This window comes from Physella acuta, unplaced genomic scaffold (genome assembly GCF_028476545.2).
Source record: "Physella acuta isolate Inbredline_101_S28 unplaced genomic scaffold, ASM2847654v3 ptg000777l, whole genome shotgun sequence".
NCBI classification, from domain to species: Eukaryota; Metazoa; Mollusca; class Gastropoda; family Physidae; genus Physella; species Physella acuta.
In genome coordinates this window covers 425,741-448,439 of record NW_026732295.1, presented here as the reverse complement: position 1 = coordinate 448,439, position 22,699 = coordinate 425,741, and the positions used below count along the sequence as shown (strand labels likewise).

Here is a 22,699-nt window from a genome sequence, read left to right as displayed (position 1 = left end):
TCAAGACAGCGATCAAGCCAATATACCATGTTCCAATTTGACTAAGTTTAAAGTTAGTGATACAGTAACAGACGTTTTGTGCAAAGACAATTTTAGAGCTACACAAGTCACATTCCAGTTTAATTCGACCAAATATGTTTGCTCTATTTACATCAGTGGGGGTAAGAATTTATAATATTCAAATGCAATGGATTCGTATAATCATCTGTAAACCTTTTTACCTATACAAACTTACATTTCGTATTAAATGGTTAATTTAAATCATAAAGTTACTATTGTAGCATATTTTATTTTACACGCTGCTTAAGTTCAATGAAGCTTTAACGTGATGATGCTACAACTTTCATCAAAACTTCAAGTGTTGTTTTGCACTTGTAATAACGTCTCACTTTCTGTTAGGCCGAAATGTAGCTTTGATGCAACCAACATGGCAATCAAGTAATTATACCGAAAATGGAGTTGTATTCGATTCATCTAAAGCTGTCGATGGTACGAGTGGCTTGTTCACTCAAAATTCGTGTACACATACACAAAACGAGAGTCCCGCTTATTGGAAAGTTTTCTTTACTACTCCACTTATCATCAACAGATACGTTCTTTACAACAGAGGTAAAACCAAAACAATGTTTATCAGCAAAGAAACATGCATATTTACCTATATAAAATAGCTTGACAAACTTAAAATGTACGTTTATTTTGTAAATATTTCAAAGTCTATAAATGGAGGAAATTAGTAGAATTTATTTTAAAATATTAGATAATGTTAGCGATACAGTGATACAAACAAATTGCTTACTAACGGTCTAATTTGAACACAACCAAAATTGGAATTGAATATAATTATTTAAAATTTTAAAAATGCATTTCGGATTTTATATTAATTTTGCAGAAAATAATCAGGATAGACTTGCTGGTTTTAAGCTGATTACAATCGGGAGAAACAATGAAACATTGTTTAGTCACAACGATACACCTGACAAGTACAAGAACATGTACGACTTGTCAAGCACAAATGAGATTGAACCGTCATACACACAGATTAGTGTGTCGAACTTTCTAACTCTGTGTGAGGTAGAGATTTATGGTGGTAAGTGCTGATATCAAATTATACATTTTTATTCACTTTAATGAGCACAAAATATATTTACAAATGTTAATATGTATATAATTATATATATATATATATATATATATATATATATATATATATATATATATATATATATATATATATATATATATATATAATATATATATACATACATATATATATATATATATTGAAATATATATTGAAATATATATATATATATATATATATATATATATATATATATATATATATATTGAAATATATATTGAAATATATATTGAAATATATATATATATATTGAAATATATATATATTTATATATATATATATATATATATATATATATATCGATGCTCTAACTAAAAAATTCGATTTTCATTTTTTTACATGAACCAAAAACAAGTAATATTCCCCATAATGCATGAAAATATTAGAGAAATCTGTAGAATTATTATCGATATGTAATAACTTGAACAAAACGCCTATTATTTCAATCGCTAAAATTCTCGGCGCAAAACGAACATCGCAATATTTGTCAGTACACTTTTGAACGGGAACGCAGTAGCACGCCGCAATCACACAATTTTACAGCACAGCAATCACAGTACTTAAAGGGTAAAGATATTTGATTAATTATGTTCAGCTACTCTATTACATTTTATCATTTTAAAGAATAATAAACAAAAAATAGTATTTGTTTAATATAGCCTTTTTCCATATTTTCAATAACCAAACTGATTTGTTTACAATTATTTAGGCTAATACAATGCTCTGAAACTAGATATTCATTCTAGAATCTAAATATCAATCAAAACAATATTATTCGAATTATATTTCCACAAGATTGTGCAGTAAATTTAATTATTGTGAATTAATTACTAGTTTTAGATTGAGGGTTTAGCTACGTGTTAAGAAATTTTTATATGGTAGGTTACAACATATTTGGCGTACATGTTCAACGACATGGTTAGTTTTCGTTGGTAAATGCTTTTATGATTAATTTTTCAACAGACAAGCCTATCTCAACACACCTATCTCTCAACAGACCAGTCTTACCACATAACAGACCAGCCTCTCTAGACAGATCAGCATATCTCAATATACCAACCTCTCAACATACAAGACTATCTTAGACATACCAGCCTCTCTCAACAGACCAGCCTCTCTCAACAGACCAGATTCTCTCAACAGACCAGCCTCTCTCAACAGACCAGCCTCTCTCAACAGACAAGATTCTCTCAACACACCAGCCTCTCTCAACATACCAGCCTCTCTCAACAGACCAGCCTCTGTCAACAGTCCAGATTCTCTCAACAGACCAGCCTCTCTCAACAGACCAGCCTCTCACAACAGACCAGCCTCTCTCAACAGACCAGATTCTCTCAACAGACCAGCCTCTCTCAACAGACCAGATTCTCTCAACAGAACAGCCTCTCTCAACAGACCAGCCTCTCTCAACAGACCAGCCTCTCTCAACAGAACAGCCTCTCTTGACGCACCAGCTACTCCAATATATCAGCCTTTCTCAACAGATCAGCCTCTCTCAACAGACCAGCCTCTCACAACATACCAGCCTCTCTAAACAGATCAGCCTCTCTGAACAGACCAGTCTTACCATACAAGACATCAGCATCTCTCAACAGACCAGCCTTTCACAACAGACCCGTCGTAACATTCAAAAGACCAAACTCTCTTAAATGACCAATCTTACCATACAGGACAGCAGAATATCTCAACAAACTAGTTTACTCCTTTAAGACACAAGTAACTCAACAGACCATTCTTACCATACAAGAGACCAGTCTCTCTCAGCAGACCAGTCGTAATATACAAAGACCAATCTCTCTCAACTGACCAATCTTACCCTCCAAGACACCAGCCTCTCTCAACAGACCAGCCTCTCTCAACAGACCATTCTTACCATACAAGAAACCAGCCTCTCTCAAAAGATCAGTCCTATCCTACAATAGACAAGCCTCTCTCAACACACCATTCTGACCATACAAGACACCAGCCCTTCTCAACAGACCAGTCGTAACATACAATAGACCAGCCTCACATAACAGACAATAGACACCAGCCTCTCTCAAAAAGACCTTTCTTACCATACAAGAGACCAGCCGCTCTCAAAAGACCAGTCAGACCTATCAAGAATTCAATGCGACAAATATTCATGCATTACAGTACAACCATGATGCTACTATCTACTTCAAATTGAATTAGCAGATAGTTGGCAATTGCTAAGCTAGGGTCGTAAGATTATGATCTCATATGCAGCCCCTGACAAGATGAACAAAAGCAGAAAAAAAGATAAATGATGTCATATATGAGCACCTAAAAGCAAGTCATCAATTCAAATTTTGTGCTGATTTGCCAGATTTTAAAAATATGTTGCCATTTTAATATTTCTTCATGTGACGTTTATTCAAAGAATAAATTTTAAAAATAAACACATTTTTTTTGTTACATTTTGTAAAATAAGTAAACATTAAGTCATAATTAATGTGATTAATGTGTTATGTCTCATTCTTAATATATCTGACAATAAGCTTTGTATTTTTACTATTAACATTCAATAAACCCACCACCCACCAGATTTAGTAAAATAAACTGTGAGAGTAGAAAGATGTAATACATAGAGCATAACCTTCAACAGTTAACAAGTTTAGTGCTAAATACAGCCATAATGAATAAACAGTCGAAAGCGATAAAGCCATACTAAAACATCTCTACTAAATTAAACTGACCCCATAAAGTAGAAAAAACTCAAATAATTAAAATACGAGCCCAAAACTATAATCTAAATATTATGAAGTGTTAATTATAACTAAAAAAACATAAACATAACTAAATCACTTTCATTTGACAAAACGAACGAACGCGGCTGAGACCGACATTCTCGGTTCAAAACAGCTAAGTCTGCGCGCGCACAGATAGACGGTTTGCACCGAGAATTTTAAACCGAGCAAACCGTCTATCTTTTAAAACCTGCTATAATTTTGTAAATATTAACAAAACTCATTTTAAAACGCTACAGTATAGTCGGTAGAGAGTTTCTTCGCACCTATTATTAAAAACAATTTGTTTTAGAGCGATCAACAATGATAAAATCTGTTTTTTGTCTCTCCTGTAAAATTTACATTTTCGGAGTAACGCGGTTTGCGACCGAGACCATCGATATATATATATATATATATATATATATATATATATATATATATATATATATATATATATATATATATATGGTTCATCATCTATAACAGGGCGCTCGAATCTTTATAATTATTAAAAAATAATGTTTGATTTAGTGCGCTAATATGTGCTATTTTATTTTCTAGTGCCAGGCTCTTTCGTAACTACTGCATCAAATTACAACACAGATAAGTGAGAAAAAAATATGTCAACGATGATTAGAATTAAATGTTGTCTTAACAATTTTTCTCTGATTTTCTTACTTTGGAGATCGTTGCAAAGGGCAAAAGGCAAGCTATTTCTATTTCAATTAGTTCTATTTTCAATACAATTTATTAATGCTAGTCATATTTTTCCAGACAACCAGTGTGTTGGTAAAACCTACGGATTAGAATGTAACAACACGTGTAACTGCTATAATGGGCAAGAGACATGTTTTGTGGCAACAGGTGGATGTGCTTCAGGTTGTGCTGAAGGCTATCATGGAGAGGGCTGTTCTAAAGGTACAGGTTTCTTTTATGAGGCTTAATACAATTCTCCTAACATACAAACGCGGAAAAAACAAAAACAATAAACTAAAATAAAAAATAAAATATAAAAAAACATGTATTTAAAATTTAAATAATACATAGATTATCATATCATAACATGTATAACCTACATTGTATATGAAAAAGAAGAGACAATGTGTTTAAAAGCGTCGGCTTGTTTCTAATCTAGAATGCGATGCTGGATGGTTTGGTTCTAATTGCATGTACCAGTGCCACTGTGCTAACAACTACTGCAACACAAGTGGTGATTGTATAAACGGTGTGACTTGTGACATGGGATGGTTCGGCAATCACTGTCAGTTCCGTAAGTTTATCTTAGGATATAATGTTTTAATTAGAACCTTTAAGATACATCTCCAATTAAACCGTATGAGACTATAGCCATTCAACTCAAGCGCAGTATCTGTGTCGCGTTAAAGCTATATAAACACGGTTGTATACGTAATATATAGAACTTAATTAATTTTAGACTGCTTATTAGATTTTTTCAATATAATTAAAAACTGGTTTACATTATTACACACATGGTGAGGGGTGGAAGCAGGCGTTGTGACTGAAATAGCAATGTAAACAGAAAGTGTTATTTCAACGCCAAGGGTAGACAAAGGTACAGAATATAGTCCAAGTTAAGACAGAACAGACAGACCCGACGGGTTCCGAACCTACCACTCCTCACGGCACCGAATCGCCTCGCCTTCCATGCATCAAGTCAGACGTGTAACCGATTCTGCCAATCAACTCTACAAAAATAAAGCTTTCATGGCAGAGCACAATCACAGCCTATGCACGAAAGACGCGGGCTGGCGTGACCTTTGAACCGCGAATGGGACTTACCGTTAGCCTCAAACACACAAAGGACCATTATTCGACCACACAGGCGACACAGGTATAGGGACGACGATACAGACAAATAGTAGCTTCCTTAAATGGGTATAGTGTAAACATGGTGAGGGGTGGAAGCAGGCGTTGTGACTGAAATAGCAATGTAAACAGAAAGTGTTATTTCAACGCCAAGGGTAGACAAAGGTACAGAATATAGTCCAAGTTAAGACAGAACAGACAGACCAGACGGGTTCCGAACCTACCACTCCTCACGGCACCGAATCGCCTCGCCTTCCATGCATCAAGTCAGACGTGTAACCGATTCTGCCAATCAGCTCTACAAAAATAAAGCTTTCATGGCAGAGCACAATCACAACCTATGCACGAAAGACGCGGGCTGGCGTGACCTTTGAACCGCGAATGGGACTGACCGTTAGCTTCAAACACAACAAGGACCATTATTCGACCACACAGGCGACACAAGTATAGGGACGACGATACAGACAAATAGTAGCTTCCTTAAATGGGTATAGTGTAAACATGGTGAGGGGTGGAAGCAGGCGTTGTGATTCTGATTGGCAGAATCGGTTGCACGTCTGACTTGATGCATGGAAGGCGAAGCGATTCGGTGCCGTGAGGAGTGGTAGGTTCGGAACCCGTCGGGTCTGTCTGTTCTGTCTTAACTTGGACTATATTCTGTACCTTTGTCCACCCTTGGCGTTGAAATAACACTTTCTGTTTACATTGCTATTATTACACACATAGACACTTGCAGACATATATGCATACATATATATATATATATATATATATATATATATATATATATATATATATATATATATATATATATATATATACATATCTATATTTAGGTCTCTATATAAATTCAATTAAGTATGTTTTATGTTTTATTTTTTTATTATTTATCTATACAGCATGCAGCGATACATTCTATGGAGCCAACTGTACAAACAAGTGCAGTACTAACTGTGTAGGACAACTTTGTGATAGTTTTATCGGCTCATGTAAAGAGTGTCCTTCAGGAAATAAAGGAGCATTTTGTAATGAAAGTAAGCATTTTTTTACTCAAATATATTTAACCCATATTCTGCTAGCGTCCCACTTATGGGACGCTTGTAAAAAAAATTGCTAAAATTTATTAAAAACTAGTTAAAACACAAATTATGTTTCATTGTATTTGAAAATGGCTAGACTATTGAATTTGTGTGTGTTTTGTGAAAAAATTAATTTAGAAAAATGTTATAGTGCCGGATTTGCAAGACTTGTCAAAATGGCGGAAAAAAGAAAACATGCGCAAAGGAAAATGCATATCTTCTAAAATATTAACATTTTAAGTGCAAAATACATTTGAAACTTGTAGCTGTACCATATTTCTATCTAATAAAAATTTAAGAATAATTTTTTTTTATTACTTCGTTATATCAAGGGTACAACAAGCGTCCCATAAGTGGGACGCTAGCAACGAACGGCCCCATGTAGATTGTTACACAAACGTCACATTTATTGGACACTAGCGAGAAACACAGATGCAAATGTTTATGTTAAATGGTTTTTTATGGTGAAACAATTGTTGACTTTGTTAACTGCTGACTTTGGGGTGTTAAGTAGTATTTATAGATATTTAATTATCACCTTGACCTATATTTATGCAGATTGTTACACAAACGTCACATTTATTGGACACTAGCGAAAAACACAGATGCAAATATTTATGTTAAATGGTTATTTATGGTGAAACAATTGTTGACTTTGTTAACTGTTGACTTTGGGGTGTTAAATAGTATTTATAGATATTTAATTATGACCTTGAGCTATATTTTCTTATATATTATTGTATTAAACAATTGCAAATATTGAAAAACTTACATTTTATTTTTAAGTTTTCAGAATTACACTTACTGAAGTATTTAATACCATTGGATACAAACTAAGTTAGTATTGCTGTAAATTTACTAGCGCGTGATATTAAAATTATAACAAACCAGAATAATAACAATGGCCACGATTTAGGTGAAATGATTCAGTCATGGGGGTTGGTTAACTCTCTTCATATAAGAGAGCTTAAGCTACATATAGCAGAAATGTGAATTAGCTGTGTACAGTTGTCATGCCCCAATAATATCCCCCTCCAAAGGTTACCGATACCAGCTTTACTTTGTTAACTTTTTAAGGAGATTCTTGGTGTTACTTTGGGGGCTGTTCGCATAGTGAGGTGCATACATGGATGCGAGCCATGAACACTCAATACAAGCCCCCAGAGACGGATCCGTGCCCTAGAAATAAGATGTCTGATGTCCTAATGTACGCCTGTGAGGAGGGGGGGGAATAGCGAGGGTAACAAAAGAGAAGATGGCTGGATGACATCTGGGACTGGACCGGATCATCTTTTGCAAATTCACTTAGGGCAGAGTTTCTTTCAGGCATCATTTCGGAGGAGGGGGGGGGGGGCTCTGCCCCCAGAACAAAATGGAATTTATATACAAAACATACTTTTACCAATGTCCACCCTTCCCCTGAAATTTAAGTCCCCACCCCTGAAAATTTCAAGTACGCCCCCCAAAAAAATCAATTATTTATATTTAATTATGTTACAGTTTGGATAAATAATAAAAATATTTGTGATCATGTGTGTATAATTAGATGTACTAGTCACAGCTTTACTTATTTCCAAGTGTTGTTCACTTTGATGGATGCTAGATTGAAAGGAAACTAGACTTTTGAACATAATTTCTGCATTTTAGACCATGGTATGGCTAACCCAATTGATCATTATCGGTATTTTTAGCTGTCCTAAACAATGTAATCATTGGTCTAACAATACAAAATCAGTACACAGCTAAATTTTCGCGTGATTAGCCATATTTCGTGAAAAATTATTTTATTTTTCAATAAATGTACATGGGGCCGTTCGTTGCTAGCGTCCCATTTATGGGACGTTTTTTAAAAAATCGATATTTAAAAAAGTAATGATTTAAAAAAAAAATCCATAGTCATTCCTTCATTCAGTGCTCAAAAGCTAAACCATATAAAGAAATTATAAAAATTTGAGACCTTGGGATAATATGGGTTAATTTGTCTGCTTACTTTTCAAAAATGTATATTCAAAGTATTTCTTTTATGCCTTATAACATAACAACACTGTTATTTAGAAATTACATGTACATGCGAACTCTAAGTACATACATGCGCATATAACGGTGTCGCCAAAACAGCACACATTTGTCTTGTTAAAACAGCGTGTGACGACTTTCACTTTGGACCAAGATGTTTGAACAGCTGCTCAGTAAACTGCACAGACTACAAGTGTAACAAAACAAGCGGTCACTGCCTGAGTTGTTACAGTGGAATCACTGGGGAATTTTGCGATCGAGGTACACACAAACATTATTTTCAATATTAGAACACATGACAAATTTTATATTTTTCAAAGACAGACATTGATTTCACGGTAAAATGTATTGTACTTAAAAGTAACTTTGTTTTCTTTCGAAACAGTTTGCGACAAAACGCATTACGGACCAAAATGTCAGGATGTATGTGACTACTGCTCTGGTGGTATATGTGACAATGTGAATGGAACTTGTGACAAATGTGATCCTGGCAGATATGGAGAGAGATGCACTCGTAAGATTTAAGCACTGCATGAAATTATAAATTATTTAGTGAACATGATTTTTTAAATCAATATTTGGCTACATTGCATTAGATACTTCTACGATTAAATTAATCTTTACGGCGGTTTTAAATTATTACACTTAGTAATTTTATATCATAGACATAAGGTTGTAACATAGAAAAAATATAGAGAAATAGACATAATGTTATAAAATAGTCATAATGTTATAAAATTATAACATTTCATAGTGTTATAATAAAATCAAAATGTTATATAATAAGCATAAGCTTAAAATATAGACATTTTAAAGCGATAATTTTACAAAGTAAATTGACTGCTTTGCGTCATTCTAATTCACTATAAATAAATATTTACTTATCTTTACTATCTTTCTATAGAAGTGTATAATCTAGACATATCTTAGTGTAAAAAGCCAGAAATGTTACGTGTTTAAATGATAGCTAAAAACTACAAAGTTATTTCAGCTTAGCAACACATGTAGTAATTTTGAAATTTCCAAACTTTACATATATGATACGTCTAAACAATTCGATGGCTAATTTAACTAATTAAAGTAATTCTATCTTCTTTGTAGCATACGATTTTAGATACAGACTATTAATAAATCAATAGCATGAATTTGTCTTTTTTTTCTTGGTTTGGAATTTTCAGCATGTAGAAACCAGACTTACGGGATAGACTGCCGAGACAAATGTTCAGAAAACTGTGCTGGAGCCGGCGATTGTCTCGGCTACAATGGGACGTGTGTGGATGGTTGTCAGCCTGGGTATATGGGAGACTTGTGTAACACGTGTAAGCTTTTTGTGTATCACATGACTCGCGTGTGCTATGTTTTCTATAACCCCACGTTTATAATGATCTACTACATTTCAGCATGCCCGTCGGGATATTACGGAAAGAACTGCATGTCTACATGCAGTAAATGGTGTATTGTCAATGAAACAGAATTGTGGTGCAATAAGACAGACGGTCTGTGTCTCATGGGGTGTAGAAAAGGGTATACACAGACGGATAGAGAGTGCTCGTTATTTTTGAGTATGTACTTTTGTGTTTAAAATACATAAAAAGGTGAAGTTAAATTAGAAGTTGCAGAATAAATGTAAGCAACCATAGAACATCACCATACTACATGATCATTGATTCATGTTGATTTGTGTAAGACTTTAGATATTTACTTCTATTTTTCAGGTGGTATAGAGCCCTCAGTTGACAGTAATCCACCGTTAATGGCTATAGTAGTTCCTATCGTTGTTGTAATTATCATAGCCCTACTTGTAGTAGGAGGAATCATATTTTGGAGGTAAACTGAACAAATTAAAACTTGTAATGTAAAACAGATATTTGCTGAAAAAATAAGATTTTTCTGGCGTTTGTATATTTGAAACACACTGTAATTCGGTTATGTGTGTTGTTTTTACAATAGTGTTTTATGTTTTTTTTTTAAATAGAGAAACTTCTGTTGTAAAGTCAAATGTTATCTGTCGTATGTTGTTTTATGTCTATGAATCTTTCTATGTGTTTGTCTGTGTTAACTGATATAACAATTGGTTAAATGACTACAATCTATTTCAAGGCTAAGGCAGTCTAAAAATGCTGAAACTGCTGACCCAACCTTACCAGATGACGTCAATACTGACGCTGATACATCCGACGCAAATAAATTGAAAACTTTTGACCAAGGTAATAAAACTTGCAATTTTGATAGATAAAAGTGATAAAACACTTAAGAGATGTAAGCGACTTGCACATTTTTATAACATATTTTAAGGACCACTGTGGGCTAATTGTTATACCATTGTATCTTTCCTTAGTTACCACTAAACCGGTGGGTGTCATCGCCGCCTACTGCAATGATAGTGTCGATTTAGACAGCCGAGATATTCCGGTGTCTCAACTCAACGAGTATATGCTGACACACAGTAGAGAGTTCTTTCTTGATGAATATAGGGTGGGTGTTTTCATGTTGATACATTCAGTTTAACGACTACATAAAATCGTTTAAACGTGTCACACTCGTTGTGTATAGTTCAAAATCTATGTTAGCACTTATTACTTCTAAGAGAGGAATATACTTTACATGTGTTAATGGTATGCAAATACATATTTACATTTTAAATACTCCTGTTTAAATCATGCTTCCAGAAACTTCCAGTGCCAGAAAATGTGACCATGCTTGCCGGCCTCAGTGAAGAAAATAAACACAAGAATAGATACAAAAACATATGCGCATGTATGATATTTGTTGGTTACTGTCTGTAGGTTACTATAGGTAATGATGTATTATCACTTACATATTTTTATTTTGTTTTAGACGACCACTCTCGCGTCCATCTTGAAATAAACACACTTAAAAATGAGGGCGACTATATAAATGCTTCCTACATAGAGGTAAGTAAAATATGCAGCTAAGGATAGTTTCATTTGTGATAGTGTAGTTTTTTCTCGGTTCTGTTATAAGCTAAGCTGAATTACTTTATCGTTAACCAGTGGTTTTAAACATTTTTTCCTATACACCAGGAAGTCATGATTAAACTATCTAGCGCTCATCGATGTCAATATAAGCAATAAGGAATTAATTTAAAAATATGAAGTATAAAAAATCCCCAAATTAACAAAAAATACAACTAAACCATTGCAATGATTAATCACCGTCTAGCTACTCAACTGATGTCTGACGAGTATCACATGATTATCGGTGTTCGATATAGAAACGTTGTCTGAAAATTTCTAAACGAATTGATAAATATAGTTACAAATTTAATGTACACCAGTGTTTTACAAATCCATTTAACTTTTTTTTAAAGGGATATAACAATGAGGAGAAATTTATAGCATCACAGGGTAAGCATTCAAACCCTTGCAGGCAAAATATAACAATTGATAATGATGCGATAATTTTTAAAACAAGTATCTACTTTTTAAAATATTACTCCATCGTTTTTTTTTTATATTTCAATTAGCTAATTTTTAAGCTGCCAATTTTTAACATCACTACATTGTATTTTTTACTACTACTTAAAACCATCTTAGTAATCTTAAGATGTAACTCGATAAATATGAATAGGCCCAAATGATGTGATCATCAACGACTTCGTTCGAATGTTGTGGGAACAAAAAGTTGATAAAGTTGTGATGTTGACAAACCTGATTGAGGATGGAACAGTAAGTGCTTTTTCAAATTCAACACAATTATTGTTGTTCATTAAGTTAAATTGTTTATTCTTACAAAACTCCTTAGCGTTTGTTTTACTATTTATTTCAATCACTACTCAATTTATTTCATAATATTCAATGTATGTTTTTTCAAAAGGGATTTTTTTTTCATTTGTTTGCTTTTAATTCAAAAAAGAAAACAACATTTTTAAAAATCTAGCTAAACTTTAAGTCGTTGAACTAGCGAATTTGCACACAGGTGAAAGCTGTGAAATACTGGCCAGAAGAAGGCAAAGCTACATTTGGTGATGTTGATGTCGAACTTCTAGCAATGCATGTATTTGCCGACTACACAATCCGCAATCTGGAGCTTAAGAAGGTGGGGATTTAAAGATGGAGAGACATAAAACTGTGCATCCTCTCTGCGGTTTATATAATTGTATACATCGTGTTTGCGTAATAAAACATATATATTTAAAATCATAAAATAAAAAAATATCATGTTTTCTTTGAACAGAAAAACCAACCAGCGCATCATTTCACCCATTTTCACTTTACATCGTGGCCAGACAAAGGTGTGCCTCTAACACCGTGGGGACTTGTGGACTTTGAACAGAGGGTGGCGTTAGGGAGTACATCAAGGCCTATTGTTGTCCACTGCAGGTTATATTTTTATTCTTTAAATTATTACATCGTATTTATTAAAACGTATGCATCCAATAATTCTACACATGATTATTTCTCTAATAAACAGTGCTGGTGTAGGACGTACTGGAACCTTCATCGCTCTACGTAATGTGATGAGAGAAGCTGAAGACACGGGGCGGATAAATTGTTTTCAAACTGTGGCCAAACTCAGACAAGACAGGGTTCTGATGGTTCAAACTGCGGTAATGATCACATTCACGTGACTTTCACGACTTAAGTTCTACTTACACTGATTTATTTCTCTAAAAATGTTTGCATCAATTCAGAATAGATGAAAAGAGATTCATAATCATATTAAAACTCATACTAAAATTATGTCTGACATTTACTTTTTATTTTATTCACAGGAACAGTACGAGTTCCTCCACAGGGCTGCCCAGGTTGCTATAATCTGTATGGGCACCACCGTGACAGCTAATGACATCACTGCCAGGATCGAGTACCTGCAGGAGACCTCAGTCTCAGGAATCAACAACTTGGAACTAGAGTACCGGGTGAGAACAATGTCTCCCAATACATGGAAAACTATTTTTTTTTAAATAGTTAAAATGTATTATGACGATTTAATAACCTAGGAAATCGTTACGAATTCAAGAATATCGTCTCTTCTTTACCAAGAGCTTCATGCGTAATGACTTATTTTCAACGTTAACAAATCATAGCGCTAAATAAAACGTTTGGTGTAATTTGCATATTACAAATACATAATGTGTTATATATGTTCGTATTTTTTTTTAATAATTTGGTTATTTGCCTTCCATTGACAGTGGACAAAAAATTGTCGGTCGACTCTATTCTTAGCTAGTTTTCTCAAGTCGTGTAGTGGTACACCCAGAACGCTCCATTGTCGATTAACAGCGAGTAAAAAAACGAATGGAGAGAACAGACATCTATATGTCACTCCATGCTTCATTACGGATGTCATCGTGTATTGCTTTACTCAGCGTGATAGTCCTGTACATTATACATTAAATGTACTGAATATACTCTATTAAACTTCGTTTCAGGATGTATCAAAAGTGAGTTCTGACTTTAACAAACACAAAGAGCTTTTGGACAACAAACAAGAGGAGTCAAACATTTATCAAAACCGAATAAGTCTCAATGACACGACAAGAAACAGATGTTCAGCAATTATGCCAAGTGGGCTTTAATTTATCCTTTATTTATATTGATACATATGTTTAGTTTATAATTCTAGCTTTTTATCATATATATATATATATATATATATATATATATATATATATATATATATATATATATATATATATATATAAAGGTAAGCAATACAGAGCTTCTCTAGCGTGTGAGAGAGAACATCTAGGAGACTACATTAATGCTGTCCTCATCTCGGTATGTAGTTTATCAACACAAATTCACTATTTTAGTCTATGTGAAAAGCATTTTAAAGAACCAAAAATATTTACTCTGGTTGTATTTCTAACAGAGTTTTACCAAACGAGAGAACCAGATACTAACACAGCTCCCAATGCCAAACACAGTCACAGATTTCTGGAGATTGGTGGCACAGTACAATGTTAAACTGGTCGTGGCCTTTCAAACTGAGAGTTCCCTCAAAGATCGTGTACGTAATTGCTGATGGAATAAAATTATATGATTTTCATGTAAAGTGATGTTATTAACCTTGCAAAATTATATTTGTTGCCTTTACTTTAACAAATCCCGTAAACAGACTCTCGGCCAGTACCTACCTGCCAACATGACAACACCTTTAGACTGTGGACCATATGAAATACACAGAGGACCTGTCAAGTCTGAGAGATTATGGGAGGAACAACAGATCACTGTCAAAGTCGTCAAGAAAGCGATGGTTTTCCTACCTGATGGAGTAAGTGATATGCATCCAGTGTAGCTTTTAGGTTATCACAAAAGGTTGGGCCTAGCGCTGACCACACTTACTCTTTATATGCCGAGGTCACAGAAACTGTTGGATACATCTAGATGATCTCATTACTATATTACAGGTGACGGAAGAATCCCACGTGACCCACATAGCGAGTAAAAGCACAGACCTGAATCCCAAGAATCTTCTCAAACTTCTCAAACACACAAGGTCAAACAATGTACAGGCACAGGGGAGAGTACTCTACATGTGCAGGTATTTATTTACTGCACATACAGTAGAATGACTTATTAAATCACTCATTTATTTAGTTTTCCATGAGGACATTTTTTTTACAAGTTCGCATTTTCCGAACAACCATGTTTGATAATCAACAACGGCTACAATATTTAAAATATGGTATGTTAATTCCAGAAACGGAGCTGAGTACAGCGGCCTGGCCTGTGTGTTGAGTCTTCTACTTGACCGAATGGACCATGACCAAAGCTTAACAGTTCCACTTGTTGTTGGTGCCATCAAATGTATCAGACCACAGGTCATCCCATCTCTGGTAAATACATTTCATTAAATTTGAAATATTGAATTTTGACATATATTTTTAGCGTCAAACTTTAATTAACAGTAGGCCTACTTATTATAATTATGTAAAATAAAACTTTAATATACGACCATTTTACTTGTAAAATCGTCAAAATTTCTGATGAATAATTTAATTTATGACTATAGCTACATCTAGCGTCAACACTAGCTCTGATCCTTATCTTATTTTTCAACCGATCATTGATCTAAACTTTCTGTTAACCATTATAACATCCTGCACCCTTAACGTACAGATTCCCTGAGACCAAAAACAAAACCTGCAGCAAATTTTGTATTCATAAGAACACGATATAGTGATGTACTTCCTTCTAAGTGCAGCTTCTATCCCCAGGCCCAGTACACATGTGTGTATGAAGTCCTAAAGAGATATAACGAGCTCAGTACACCTTACAGTAATTATGACACAATATCAAGAGGACAACAGAACCTCACGCTGTCCACAACAACACACGAAGATGAAAATGTTTATGCCAATAGTTAACAATGCAAAATTGTGTGTTGGCAGTGTACACAATTTAATTGCTAGAAATAATCAGCATAATTCTATGAAAAACATAACTAGAATGGCAGCTAATTGAATGACTGGTTTAATACTATGTTAAGCTATTGAATTTTTTTAAAGCTATAATCCTAATTTGACTATTCAAGTACGCAAATATAAACCTTAATCACTTTTAATTTATGTGCTTTATGTATAATATTATTCCTATTTTTTTTCTTATAACAATATGAAAGACAATAAACAAACAAATGTATGCTCTACTTGTTTTAAAGAGTTAAACATTTCGAAATGTTTTTATATAATATATACTTTTTATTATATTATTATTTTTATTATACGTCAAGATTTATTTTTTATTAAACCTTTATCTAAACTTAGCGAGGTAACGCTTATATGAAATAATTTCATATAAGCGTTACCTCCCTAAAGCAAATACGCCGGTTCTTAATTTACTAGGCATGCTGCCCAGCTTTGCTTAGGCTTTCGAAGACATTGAGAATTTGAATGCTTAATTAATTCGCCCGAGGGTCGGTCTACGACCTCAGGAGTTATGAAGAGGTTCCTCCGTGGACATTTTTTTTTTATTTATAGCTCATATAAGGCGCCGGTCAGTCGAGGTCAGTTTTGACCCCATCATCGTAGACTTTTCGGTCAACCGGCCCCCGTGTTCAGTCGCCCCAAGGCAAGATCCTGCCAAATTTGAAGCGCCTGCGGCGCCGGGAAGTGCCCTATCGGGCACCCGACAACTTTGCTTTATATATTATAGATAAACAAAGATTTCAATAAAGTAATTAAGGCCTGAAATACTTTAGTATAGAAATGTATTATTTGAATAGATGAATCTAGAATATATAGATCTAGAATCCAAATAAATAAAATAAATTTTATGAGTTTAGGCCGGAAAAATTGTATTGTATACATTTCATAGTGTACGTAGATCTAAATCAAATTTGAATGAAATAGTTCATTTCTTTTTATTCAAACACGGCAGATGACGTCATTAGTTAATGTATAAGCAATAGTGACGTCACAGTTTTATGCGTTCTTTTCACATCTATTAATGCTTTTCCGGTTGCATAAATAATACTGTTTCTCTACATTCGAATACGCCTTTAATTTTTATTTTTCTTCTTTAAGTAAAATTGTGGTTATACATTTAAAACATCTAACATATTATTTTCAACAAAAGTCCGTAAAAAGTTCTCCATATATCGCTGCCGATTCTGACGTGATGTCCGGCGAAAATTTTTTGCGGACAGAGAAAGAGAGAGAGAGAGAGATGTGCGAACGTGGGGATTTATATATTAGGATAGCGAACAACAATCACGACATCGTGTTTGTGTACTTGGGTTAGGCGTTAGAATTAGGGTAAGGGCGATGGTGAGCGCTAGTAATGCTTGTGTTCATGTTTGTGTAAGAGAAAAAAAAATAATTTTTATAATTTTTTTTAGTAGCATATGCCGCAATAAGATGAAGCCCCCCCCCCCCCCCCAGACAGCCAATTCCCCTCGGTTATCCGTGATCGAAATAAGCACTACCAAGATAAAATTCCGATGCAGCTATTTATAGTTACTTCAAAAATAGATTTGTATGCCGGGCTCTCAACCTTATACATTAAGCTGAAAAAAGATCACACGGAGCGAATAGACAGACACTTTTATGTAAATGTTTGTCGTGACCTTACACATAAGGTAATATAAATATTGGACTTTAATGCACTTGAACGAACATGGATTGGTATTTCAAGCTGTATCATTTTAAAAAGATACTTTTAACACTATATATATATATATATATATATATATATATATATAGTGGCGTCACATGGTGAGTTGATGTCCACAAAACACCTGACTTAAAACATTGTCGCCAGTATTTGACTTCATTAATGATTGTGTATAGCATTTTATAACACATCACGGATTAACAGGGCCTAAAATCGAATAAGTAATTAGGCATGCTTATATGATGCCACCTGCAATGGCTAGCTACCCTTGTACTATCGTAGACAACAACATTATTATACTATAAACTAATATATAATTAATCATTTACTTATATTTAAGGTCACTTATTGAGGTTAAAACGACAATTTGTAGTTTAAGCTGGTGGTGTCGAGTCACTCACCCCCAACAACAACAACAAAAATAAACCTCGCCTACACATACACACAATACACACCCTTTCAACCAGGAAGCTAAATGTCAGTGATTATCAAGCCCTGTTCATAACTATACCGTCACGCAAGAGTGCATTTCAGGGACGACGGTGATCCTCTTCACAAATGGTAATCCTGGCTATCAAAAGCATATTATCAATTATGTTAATCATATTATTGAATTCAACTTACAGCTATAATAGATTGACGACAGAAGCCTGTGGTTGTATATAACACATTTAATGGGTCTAACTACATCACGATGGAAACACACAGAGAGGACGGAAGGAAGTACACAAGGGACATCACTCAAGATAACAATATTATAAATATAACTAATACAGAAGAGTGAGTTCCCTTGACCTCACAATTATTTCAATCTATTACATCCCTTTACCCTTAGAACACAATAACACATCTCTCAATAGAACAATTGATAGTATCCTAAAATCACCAATTATATTGTAACATGAACACTATGGTAGATTACATCCTTACAAACAATGCACAATATGCTACAACATAATCAAAATACAAAACAATAATGTCAAAGTCCTTTTGACCTTTAGAATCATAGGTCTAACTTATTTGGGACTTTGATTGTCCTGTTTGACCTTCTCAGTGGCCTTTGATTTGGTGACTCAATATTCTGACCATTTGGATTCTCTATCTCAGGAGGTCTAGGATTTAAATCATTAACTCCAGAATTTACATTTTCTGACTCCAGACAACTTGGTTCACTCATATCAACAGAACTTGGTTGTGGAACAAACTGAGTTGGTGTGAACTGTTCAGATTTGGTGGGATTGATAGATTCACACTTATTATCTGCACAAGTTATTTTTACTTTATAAGACACAGGTCCTGTACATTGAACAATTTGACCTGGTATCCATTTTTCCTTTCTCCCATAATTTCTTAGATACACATTCTTATTAACACCAAATTCTCTTTCAATGAATGTTTGTCATGATTTAATGGAGCTATTTTTGAATTGGCATCTGAAAGTATTATGCTATTATTCAGATCCTTAATTGACATAGATTTCTTTGATTGATCAATTTTCTCAGGTAATCTGATAGTGCTTTCCTGGTAACCAAAAATACTGTTTATGAGTAATATTCTGGACCATATCACTTTGCAACTGTGATCCAGTATTTGAAGTGGGTGTATTAAATGGCAAAAATCTTTTTCTTCTTTTGATGTTACCCTTTTAGTTTCTGTAAGTGCTAATGATGTTAGCAAAGTTGTTTGATGATCACATTCCTTCTTACTAATGTATTCTCTTTGAAAGCATTTGAAATTGCCATATCACCATAATCATTTATTAAGTTACAAATACTTTGTTTAGGCAACTCTGACTGATAATGGACTGCATCTTCTCCATCTTTTATATTATCTTCACAAAGGGTTTTATTTCTTATTTTATATGGCCTTAAGTCATCATTCACAGACTCTTCAGGCCAACCATTCTTACTGTACTCATATATTTTTATTAAGCACTCATCTTTTTGTGTTTCTCTTTTAATATCATTCACATTTATATTGGAGTTATCCATGATAGTGAAGAGAACAAATACATCTTCTGGTACATAGCTCAGGCTTTGGTTTTTTTAAAGGTAATCTACTAAGACTATCTGCACTATTATCAGATCCAGGTTTGTATTTCAATTCATAATTGTATGCAGTTAGTGTGATAGCCCATCTTTGAATTCTTGGTGAGGCATGCTCAGGTAGGGTTTTGTTTTCTCCAAATAAACCTAGCAATGGTTTATGATCTGTAAAGATGGTGAACTTCCTACCAAACAGAAACTTGTGAAATTTCTTAACACCAAAAATGATGCCTAAGCCTTCCCTATCTAACTGAGAATAATTTTTCTCAGCCTGATTCAAAGATCTACTGGCAAAAGCAATGGGTCTGTCACCCTTCTCATCCATGTGGGACAAGACTGCTCCTACACCATCTGGTGAAGCATCACATGTTAATATAAGTCTTTTCCCTGGGTCATAGTGAGTTAGTAAGGTGTCAGCAGACAAAGCCTCTTTTGCTGTATTAAAAGCAGCTTCTTGTTGTTTACCCCAGTGCCAAGTTGCATTTTTCTGTAGCAGCTTGTACAGTGGTGATAGTTTACCAGACAGATTCCCTATGAACTTTGCATAGTAATTTATCAAGCCCAAAAAAGCTCTTAGTTGTTGGGTATTTTCAGGTTTGGGTGCTTCTTTAATGGCTTTTGTTTTCTCAGGTTGAGGTCTGATGCCTTGCTTGCTTAATATATAACCAAGAAAACTAATTTCTGTCAGCATGAATTGACATTTATCTTTGTTTATCTTTAAACCTTTTTCAGCAACTATTTTCAAGACTTTATCTAGTGTTTTAAGATGTTCAGTGTCATTCTTACCAGTTATGTACACATTGTCAAAGTACACACAAACATTTGGAATGTCCTTAAAAATACTGTCCATGACATCTTGGAAAATTCCAGGGCTAGATGATGTGCCAAAACATAGTCTTTCATATTGGTAGAGTCCTTTATGTGTGTTTATTGTCGTATAGACTTTTGAATCTGGATGCAGTTCTAGTTGAGTGTAAGCATGACTAAAGTCTAATTCAGTGAATTTGTCTCCTCCTGCCAAATTCAAAGAAATTTCCTCAATGTTAGGTATAGGGTACCTATTTAGCTCTATTTGCTTATTCAGTGTAGTTTTATAATCTCCACAAATTCTTATAGAACCATCCTTCTTTAACACTGGCACAATGGGTGTCGCCCAATCGGAATAGTCTACCTTCTTTATAATGCCATTAGATTCCAATCTACTTAGCTCATTTTCAATTTTATTCCTCATTGCATAAGGTGGAACTCTAGCTTTGCAGTATCTTGGATTTGTATCTTTAATGCTTAACTTCACTGTTCTATCATTTAGTAAACCTGAATTACCAAAAACACATTTATTTTCAGATATAACTTTATCTAGTGAAGTAAGACTAGATTCTTTTACATTCTTCAATGAACAAATACTCTCCCAATTTAACTTAAGATTACTTAACCAGTTCCTACCTAGTAATGGCGGTCCATTTCCTTCAACCACAAGAAGAGGAAGTTTAACACTTTGACCATTATAACTTACATGAACCATACACTCTCCTATTACCGGAACATTGTCACCAGTGTATGTTGTTAGACACTTGTGACACGGCTGTAGAGACACTGATCCTCCTGTGACAGCGTCAAAATCTTTCTTTGTGATGACTGTTAGTGATGCTCCAGTGTCAAGTTGGAAGCTGATGCTCTTACCGTTGATATTAACTGGTACATTGATGGGAGCATGACTTATTGATTTCACAGAGAATAGGTTGAAATCCGGCTGCGAATCAGTTTGAGCATTTTCACAGGTAGAGTGGTTCATTGGTTGGGTTAGGTAGTCTTGGTGAGAGTTAACATAGTGCTGCCTTTGGTTGCGGTACTGTCTTGACTGGCTAGATTTAGCAACAGACGAAGACTTTGCAAAGCAGGCCTTGGCAATGTGACCTTGCTTACCGCACTTATAACAAGTTGCAGACTTGAACTTGCACCGATGAGATGCATGGGGACCTTTGCATCGATGACATTTTTGATAATTATTACTAGATTTAGATCTAGGATTTGAACGAGCAGGCTGTTTAGCATAAGTTGGAATGCTCTGATGGGGTTGATGTTTATTGACTAACCTGCTGTTTACTGCATGGATCCCTGAAGGCGTAAGAGATTTCGCCGCATCTGATGACTGCTGGAATGACATTGCAAGTTGTATTGCTTTTTCTAATTTTAGATCTGACTCGAGCAGCAACTTTCTTTGAATATCAGGGCTGTTTACACCTGTCACCAACTTTTCACATAGTCTGTCAGACAGCGTATCGCCGAATTCACAAAATTCACTTAAATGACGTAAAGCAGCAACATATTCTGATATTGACTCGTTTGGTTGACGAGTCCTACTGTCAAATCTAGCTCGACATAGAAACTTTGATGGGGTAGGCGCATGGTGGTCTGTTAGTAATTTGCTCAGCTCGTTAAAGCTCTTGGTAGTTAGACTAGCTGGTGTGCATAAGTCTTTTAGTAGCCTAAATTGTTGAGGCCCTATGACTGTTAACAAAACAGCTCTCTTTTTGGCTTCTATCGTCACGTCGTTAGCTTCTAGGTAAAAGCTTAACCTCTCTAGGTAATCTTGAATGATTTCATCATTCGCATCAAATTCTTTTATTTGGCCATACAGCGCCATAATTCTAGAAATAATTAGCTAATAAGCTCTAGCAAACCTCTTTTTTGCGTAAGTAGGTGCTCTTTCTAGTAGATGTTTATCCTTCGTCGCCAGTTATAATAGATTGACGACAGAAGCCTGTGGTTGTATATA

The 22,699-nt window shown here is 34.5% G+C and overlaps 1 protein-coding gene across 1 annotated transcript; it reads left to right on the top strand.

Moving 5' to 3' along the window:
- The first annotated feature begins 990 nt into the window (after positions 1 to 990).
- Positions 991 to 16,328, top strand: LOC131950693 (receptor-type tyrosine-protein phosphatase alpha). The gene is made up of 26 exons (XM_059312918.1): positions 991 to 1,087; positions 4,648 to 4,791; positions 5,009 to 5,143; positions 6,600 to 6,734; positions 8,922 to 9,056; positions 9,181 to 9,309; positions 9,974 to 10,114; positions 10,196 to 10,357; positions 10,511 to 10,622; positions 10,896 to 11,002; positions 11,134 to 11,270; positions 11,465 to 11,552; positions 11,634 to 11,710; positions 12,127 to 12,163; positions 12,387 to 12,484; positions 12,735 to 12,854; positions 12,993 to 13,138; positions 13,230 to 13,365; positions 13,531 to 13,677; positions 14,191 to 14,326; positions 14,466 to 14,539; positions 14,634 to 14,771; positions 14,880 to 15,035; positions 15,172 to 15,305; positions 15,465 to 15,600; positions 15,982 to 16,328. Exons 1-26 carry the CDS (start codon positions 991 to 993, stop codon positions 16,129 to 16,131), a joined length of 3,207 nt encoding a protein of 1,068 aa, XP_059168901.1. The 3' UTR covers positions 16,132 to 16,328.
- Positions 16,329 to 22,699: the final 6,371 nt, after the last annotated feature.